The 8,955-nt window shown below is 43.2% G+C and overlaps 1 protein-coding gene across 1 annotated transcript; it reads left to right on the top strand.

Annotated features, from left to right (window-relative positions):
- The first annotated feature begins 1,022 nt into the window (after positions 1-1,022).
- LOC118367689 (thioredoxin-interacting protein-like) lies at positions 1,023-4,506 on the top strand. Its single transcript, XM_035751278.2, has 6 exons — positions 1,023-1,548; positions 1,937-2,012; positions 2,123-2,270; positions 2,744-3,103; positions 3,219-3,533; positions 3,683-4,506. The coding sequence occupies exons 1-6, from the start codon at positions 1,293-1,295 to the stop codon at positions 3,740-3,742; spliced, it is 1,215 nt and encodes a 404-aa protein (XP_035607171.1). The 5' UTR covers positions 1,023-1,292; the 3' UTR covers positions 3,743-4,506.
- The last annotated feature ends 4,449 nt before the right edge of the window (positions 4,507-8,955 follow it).

Genomic DNA, 8,955 nt, shown 5'->3' with positions numbered 1-8,955 from the left:
CATATCATAAGAAATGGATGATGGACATCCAGAAATGGATACATACCATACGAAACGTAACATATCATACAAAATGGAGTGTCTCAGATAAACTTACAGAATAATACTGTAATGACCTGGCTAGATCATAAATGAACAAATGTCCAGTCAGAGGCTTGAGTTTACGAATTGCGGGTTTATTAAAACAACTCAACACAGGTTACTGTTTGGCTGTAGCCCACAACAAATAAATCAAGGATCACAGTATAAAACAACAGTTACCATCTCTTGTTAAGACAAAACGTAAGAGAGAGAACAATGGCTAAGCATGGTCTTAAACTTGTGGTGCTCCACCCCCCCGCCAAACCCCCCCTCCGCTCCAACAACCACAAGGATGCCCGGGCACCGAAACATTCCTGGCTGGCAGATAGCAGGTTGACTGGCATGTCAGAATATGGGGTACTGGTAAGTACAACACAACAAACAAACAGCATAACTCATAACACACAGCTGTCTGTGCGGGTCGCTACAATACGAAATGCTCTGAGACCATGTTGCAACATCTTTTCACATCACACCAGATCTTCCTGTCAGATTTGGGATTTGAACCCGACTCTCTACCCTATTGGCTACCTTTTGAGTGTTGTTGATAGTCAGCAAGCATAGCCTACCATCAGAGACACATTTGGCTACCTACCCAAATGAAAGGTTTTGTTGGAAGTAACAAACTTGTTCATGCTTGCGTTTAATCAACATTGTATTATTAGAGATTGAGAGAACTTTTCTGTTAACACGTGTACGTTGGGTATAATGATTGGTTGACTCATTTTGGGGGACAAGATCTAGAAGGATCTAACCCCTGAACCACGCCTATACATGCGATAGAGCTACTCTTCTTCGTTACTTTACCACTAGGTGTCCACGCGGTCTTTCTGTGTGCTGATTGGCAAGGAGGGGCACAAACATTTTTTTTTTTACCAATGAGAGCGCTGTACATGCAGCAGTTCAGACTGTGCATTCACCGACAGCATGCACAGTCCCGAAACGGGATAGTGAGTATGCAGCTGGCGAGACTGGGTTGGGATGTCTATTGGCATCCATATAAAACCTAAGCGGAGACTTGCTGTTTACAGTCAGCTCCCAATTGTACGGTTGATGACAATAAGTAGCTAACATTGTGACAGTATAGTTATTTGGATAGCAATCAAGACGTTGGACATTTGTTCATCGATAGGCTTAACTGGCTAATAATAGTGGTCGGCTATTTTCCATTTATATTTTCTTACTCACTGGCACACTAAACGAATATTAAAATGGTAATCATTACAAAGAAATTGAAAATATTTGAGATCGTTTTCCATGATCCTACTAAGGCTTTCTACTCCAGTGGTGACAAGGTATCCGGGAATATTGTGGTTGAGGTGTCGGAGGTGACCAAGTTGTCCTCTATGAGAGTGTTTGGAATTGGATGCGCAAAAGTAGAGTACGCGAAAGGAAAGCACAGATGCCGTGAAGACATTGAATATCTGAAATACGAAGATACCGTTTATCTGGACCAACAGACTAGAGGTAATATTATAAACTAAAATATAAACACAAGTAAATGTCATTGTATCGAATGTGAATATAGACATTCACTGCAGTCGGCAGGCTACACCCTGTGTCATTCAGGATGTATGCACTGCCACTAGTTGGCTACTGAATTCTGCGAGTACAGTACTCAAAGATGGAGCATGAGAAATTCTGCTTTATAGACTCGCTATATGTTTTATTTGCATACGTTTATGTTTATGGGTGATCAAATGCACCAGTGGTGATTTTTATTGGCCCATTAGCACTATAAATGGACCAATGGTGGGTGTCCTTTGGTCTACAGTGGATTGCACAAATAGCCTAAAATATATGAACCTGTTCATAGTTTAATGAATGGACCATAATATATTTCTCTCATCCTCAGATTCCAACGGCTTGGTAACTCTCAGACCAGGGAACAGATATGAGTACATGTTTGGCTTCGAGCTGCCACATGCTGGGTAAGCATCAAGGACTGTAAAAAATCTTGTTGTTTGTTACCTATAAAGGCATAGCATTATGTAATAATGACAGCATCCCACAATAAATATTCCTCCTGCTTTTGTCACAGGCAACTGGTGTCGTCTTACAAGGGGAAGTTTGGCTGTGTCCAGTATTATGTCAGGGCAGTGCTGGAAAGGCCTTCCCAGCCTGCCTTGCAGTGCGAGAAACACTTTGAGGTGGAGGAGCCCTTGGACGTCAACACCCCTGACCTCCTGGTACATAATTGCTCATCACATCATCATAATTATCACCACAAGGAATATATGCCACTTGATAGTTATTACATTATACACCTTGTTCTCCTGAATGAGCCATGTAATGATGATGCATGGCGGCAGGTAGCCGAGTGGTTAGAGCGCAGGTAGCCTAGTGATTAGAGCGTTGGGCCAGTAACTGAAATGTTGCTAGATCGAATCCCCCGAACTGACCAGGTAGAACTCTGTCGTTCTGCCCCTGAACAAGGCAGTTAACCCACTGTTCCTAGGCCGTCATTGTAAATAAGAATTTGTTCTTAACTGACTTGCCTTGTTAAATAAAGGTTACATATTACATATTGTATAACTTTGCCATAACTAGCTATACATGAGAGATTTTGAGGTCTGGGTGGTTGGTGTTAGGCATGATGGTTGACTTGGAATCAACATACTTGGTGATTTATGTTTAACTCATATTAATGTTTCTCATCCAGGCTCCAGCTGCAGGTACGAAGGAAAAGAAGCTCACCTGCGTGTTCATCCCAGATGGACATGTGTCCATCAGTGCCAAGATCAACCGCAAGGGCTTCTGCGAGGGCGAGGACATCTGCATCAATGCCAAGTTTGAAAACACCTGCTCACGCATCGTGGTGCCCAAGGCAGCCATCATGGTCAAGCACACCTACCAGGCCAATGGCCGGACCAAGGTCGTGGGGCAGAAGCTCTCAGTCGTGAGGGGCAACCATATCATCTCGGGCATGTGTGACATGTGGCAGGGCAAGACCATCCGAGTGCCCAGGCTCAAGCCTTCACTCCTGGGGTGCGACATCATTCACGTGGACTATGCCCTTAGGGTGAGTCACAAACTTGAGACAACTTGTTGCTTGATTTAATACCATAAACCTGACATTGAAAATTGATTGAAAGGACTTGTGACCTAGGAATGACTTATATATATCTATCCATCAGATCTATGTGCACATTCCCGGCAGTGACAAGGTGGTCCTAGAGTTGCCCCTGGTCATTGGGAACATCCCCTTCAATGGCTTTGGCAGCCGCACCAACAGCATGAACAGTCAGGCAGAGTCCCTGAACACCCCCTCCAGTAGCTTTGGGTCACTGCGCCTCCCGTCACAACCCCCCAGCTACAGCAACATCTCCCGCGACTGCCGTATCGACTCCCCCCTCACACCGCTGCTGGTCGACTATGACGCAGATGAGGAGGAAGGACTGTTCATGCGCGCCCCCGAGCTTTGGTACCCTCCTCCCCCTGCCTACTCCGAGGTAAGGAGATGGAGAATATAAGATGGAGATTTAACAGATATAGTCAGTTACTAGTGAAAGGTGAAGCAGATGGCACTGAATTTGCACAGTTGCAAATGTAGTCTTAATTATTTTCTTTCCAACTGTTTTTCTTTCCAACTTTCTCTCAGGTCGACAAGGATCTCAAACAGCAAGGGCCATGTTCTTCAGGTCTGCTGAACCACGAGTAAGAGTTGCAATGAATCCCCGTTGTAGTCTAAGCATTGTCAGGGAACGGACTGGTGACTGGTTAAAGAGCAGCACTGCTGTGAAGCAGAAAGCTCTGAAGATTCTTTCAAGAAACAGGACTGAGATGTGGACTTGAGAGTCAAGTTCAAGTGAAATTATTCAGGCTGAATGAATATGGATTGTAGATGTTGGTGTCCACGGTCACTATCGCCATTGTAGTCTTCAGAAACGGATTGTTCCTATGTCTGTCTGTAACCCTTTTGCCATTCCACGGTAGTTCTGTACTTCAGTGTGTTCGAGTGTTTTGACAGTTGCCATATTCTCTCAGAGGAATGAAACAATGTTAGAATTCACATCCATACATTGAGTGTGCACAGCTATCATTTTAGGTCAGACAGATACGATGCTGTGACCATGCAAAAGTAATGAAGGGATAGAAAGTGTTTTAATGTTACATTCTATTCCACTTTATATTAATATAAATGGCTCTGTAATTAGATAATGAAAAATGACATTTTTTTATTCATAATAGTCTTCCAGATTATACTCGGTCATTTGACATGAATTTTAACTCAGTGGTTTATGGTAGAAGAGAGTGACTTCATGGTAACGACCAATCTTGTCGAATGGGAATGAGTAAATGAGAGATCTACATTATGTATTGAATTTGGGTATGTGAAAATGCGAGAAGTATTTTATATGAGGAGAACCTATGGGTTGGTTTTCTATGCAAAGAAAAAATATATATATTACATTCTGAAGTGTTTCCCTCTCTCTTTGCCTTTATTATATTAGCTTCCTTTCAAGAAATGACAAATATTTGTCTGTTCTGGTTCTATTCCAGCAAGGTTGTCAATGCATTTGAACAGTAAGTAACCCTTGTCCAAGCCTGAACAGCAGGAGCCTATCTCTCTTGTTTCTGTAGCATGTGGCAGCTTGATGTAGAACTACATATTGGAGAGGACGCTAGTCTGTTAACAGGGCCTTACGCCAAATCCATCTCCTTAATGCTGAGTGCCAAGCAGGGAGGCATCAGGTCACATTTTTGGCGTCTTTAGTGAGACTCAAACCCCCAACCTTCCAATGTCAGGGTGGACACTAACCACCCTCACCCTGTCACTGCATTTTACCAATGGCCCTTCATAAATGACCTCTCAGCAGAGGGGCTGCATATTGACACTGTCATTGAAGCATTAGGGAGCGTAGAGCAACACTTTACTAATTAAGTCACTTATTCATCCTTACTAAACAGTAACTCACGGAAAATGATATAATTATGGAGCTGACAGCAGACGACAGGGAATCAGATGATACTAACATACCTGCTGTGAATGATATTTTATGGTAGGTTAGGTGAACCACAGTTCATCAGCAGAATGAAATGTTGAGATGTTATTGTTGTAGTTCACTGACCATGAACTGTATCTCATGACCAAATTACAGACATTGATACCAATGAAATGTCATAAATTCAAACTGCTCAGATGTTTTTCACATGGAAAACAAACATGGCTTTATTATTATTGACTACATAGAAAAACGTTCAAATGATAGAACCCTTTTTATTCCCATAAAGTTGTTCACACAGTTTCTGAGAGCCAGAAATCTTGCTTGTTTGTAGGTGACCAAATACTTATTTTCCACCATAATTTGCAAATAAATTCATAAAAAATCCTACAAAGTGATTTTCTGTTTTTTTTTCTAAATTTGTCTGTCATAGTTGAAGTGTACCTATGATGAACATTACAGGCCTCTCTCGTCTTTTTAAGTGGGAGAACTTGCACAATTGGTGGCTGACTAAATACTTTTTTTGCCCCACTGTATATGGACACCTGCTTGTCGAACATCTCATTCCAAAATCATGGGCATTAATATGGAGTTGGTCCCTCCTTTAATGCTATAACAGCCTCCACTCTTCTGGGAAGGCTTTCCACTAGATGTGGGAACATTACTGCAGTGACTTACATCCATTCAGCCACAGGGGCATTAGTGAGGTCGAGCACTGATGAAGGGCGATTAGGCCTGGCTCGCAGTCGGCATTCCAATTCATCCAAAAGGTGTTAGATGGAGTTGAGGTCAGGTCTCTGTGCAGGCCAGTCAAGTTCTTCCACACCGATCTCGACAAACCATTTCTGTATGGACGTGGCTTTGTGCACGAGGGCATTGTCATGCTGAAACAGGAAAGGGCCTTCCCCAAACTGATGCCACAAAGTTGTAAGCACCGAACCATCTAGAATGTCATTGTATGCTGTAGCATTAAGAATTCCCTTCACTGGAACAAAGGGGCCTGGCCGAACCATGAAAAACAGACCCACACCATTATTCTTCCTCCACCTTTACAGTGGGCACTATGCATTGAGGCAGGTAGCATTCTCCTGGCATCCACCTAACCCAGATTCGTCCTTAGGACTGCCAGATGGTGAAGCGTGAATAATTTCTCCAGAGAACGCGTTTCCACTGCTCCAGAGTCCAATGGCGGCGAGCTTTATACCACTCCAGCCGACGCTTGGCATTGCGCATGGTGATCTTAGCCTTGTGTGCGGCTGTTTGGCCATGGAAACCCATTTCATGAGGCTCCCGACGAACAGCTCTTGTGCTGACGTTGCTTCCAGAACAGGACAGATTACTTTTACACTCTGCACTTCAGCACTCGACGGTCCTGTTCTGTGAGCTTGTGTGGCTTACCACTTCACGGCTGAGCCGTTGTTGCTCCTAGACGTTTCCACTTGACATTAACAACACTTACAGTTGACCAGGTCAGTTCCAGTAGGTCAGACATTTGACAAACTGACTTGTTGGAAAGGTGGCATCGAAAGTCACAGCGCTCTTCAGTAAGGCCATTCTACTGCCAATGTTTGTCTATGGAGAGTACATGGCTGTGTGCTTGATTTTATACACCTATCAGCAACGGGTGTGGCTGAAATAGACGAATCCACTAATTATAAGGGGTGTCCACATACTTTTGTATATATAGTGTTTGAAAATAAATAAATATCTCAAGAAGAATTAGGGGAAAGGTTAATCAGCATACACTATATATAAAGGAGAGTGATGGAAATGAACAGATAGGCTGACCAAAATAACCCAGTGCATCAATCTGTCTCTCTCGGGCTCTTTCTCTCTCTCTCACACACACACACACACACACACACACACACACACACACACACACAAAAGAGTTTCTGATTACCTGGAAACAATTTGGGACCAACCCTATGTGAGTTGACTTTTTGTGGCACAGAAGATCCAGTGTTACCCTAACTGGGCAGGACAAGAGTGACAACCAGACAGGCTCTGTACACTATAAGCCAAGGTTATGATAAGCAGGGAAAACGTATGGATACATATGGGTAATCTAGAAACAACACTCAGTTGGAAACACACATAAGTTAAGATATAGTTTTTAGTCCACATGAGGTGGACATTTGTCTTTTGCTTTAATCCAACACACACACACACACACACACACACACACACACACACACACACACACAATGTTGGAGAGGCTGGAGCAGAAGATAGCCGCAGTGCAGTTCCCAATGAGAAGTTTAGGGGGTTGAGTTCCTTGCTCAAGGGAATATCAGCAGTAGGTTGCCGGCTCACTCCCCCCTCCAATCGAGGTTACCGCTGCTCCCATTACATACAGGATTGTGGCATTCATGTAGCACTCTCTAGGCATGTGTTAGCCTACAGAGCAGAGGGCTGGGGTGGTGGTTAATGACAACCACACCAAGTTGGGTAGCCGGCAGCAAGCCACCAGAAACCCTATGCTGTTGTTTACTCACTTCTACAGCTGTTCGCAAAGAGCAACCCCTCTCAAAAAAGCCTCTCTCTCGCTCTCTCTTTCCTAGTTGCCCTGCTAGCTGTCTGTTGAGGACCCCCAAACTCAATGCTATCCCAAAGGATCTTGCCAAGTAAGTCGTTGTCACTACACCCCATCTACCTCTAGAGTATGGCTGATGCCCACCTAAACCCTACCCAACTAGGAATCTCAAGGCATGATTTGGCACAAGCCGCCTTTTGACCAAACATAGAACTACATTCTTTTTGTTAACCTGTATGCATCAAAACAATTATATTACACACAGAGAGACACACACAAGCACTCAAAAATAACCCAATATTTTATATCCCTATAACTGTTAGTATGTGTTGTAGTACAACGACACACTTTTCATATCAACGAGTATGTCCCACTGTGATAACATTATAAACTGACACCTCTCGATATAGCACAAGCATAGAAGATCAAACTTAGTTGGGGTCTAATAATATCGCACTAAACTTTCGTTCCCTGGTGAAAAAGTCCTCTGGGGTCCGTTGGACATTGTGTTTCAACAATGTGTGTTTTCATATAACCAGCTAAGCTTTGAACTTTCCTCGAGATTGTGACTGACGTCTCCCGTCGGCGTACATGTTGCCCATTTGACCCACTGCTGAATCATAGCTGTACTGTGCAACACAATGAGAATCAGTTGCTCTGACAAAGAGAGTTTGTTGAAACGCTTTCATTTATGTCCTTTTAATCTCACATATACAGTATATTGTATCATTGTCCTTCAGTACTGTTGCAGTCTATATGTCCGGTAATCAACCGTACGACCATTTTGTATTTTAAGTGGGATTGACTTATTCCCTCACACTTCACACTTAGCATCTGCCCTATATGATTTAAAGGTTTTGACTTGTTACAGTTATAGGACAGTGTGCATGCATTCTATCATACTTCTGTTTCAGCTACTGTTATAAAGAAGGTAACACATACACCCATCTATGCTCCTCACCTAAATGTGCTGGCCTAAAAGGGTAGGTAACCCACCCCAAGATGTCCCAATAGCTACCTTGAAAGCAAATCCTGCAGCAAAGGAAATTAAGATAAGAAAGAGATGGTCAACAAACCCTCTAAATATGGGCTAATTGCTACAACTTCTTCCAAAGGTTAAACATGAACTTCGGGGAAAAAAGAAACAGCTCTTCAAAGGCCAACCATTTCATTCAGGGTCCCTTTGCGAGAGTTGGGTTGATTTTGCTTTGACCTGACATTGCCTTCGTACAATGCCCCTCACCCTCTTTTCAAGCACACGGCTTACCCCTCACCCATGATATCACCTTTCTGTAATAATGAGCCATCCTCACTACCCTATTGGCCAATAGTGCCAGTCACGTAGTCTGTGGTTGGTGGATGTCTAATTTACATGAATTCAGTGTGTGATGA

This window comes from Oncorhynchus keta, chromosome 34, assembly GCF_023373465.1.
Source record: "Oncorhynchus keta strain PuntledgeMale-10-30-2019 chromosome 34, Oket_V2, whole genome shotgun sequence".
In the NCBI taxonomy this organism is placed as follows: Eukaryota; Metazoa; Chordata; class Actinopteri; order Salmoniformes; family Salmonidae; genus Oncorhynchus; species Oncorhynchus keta.
The sequence above is the reverse complement of the archived record's forward strand: the minus strand, read 5'-3'. Positions and strand labels throughout refer to the sequence as shown.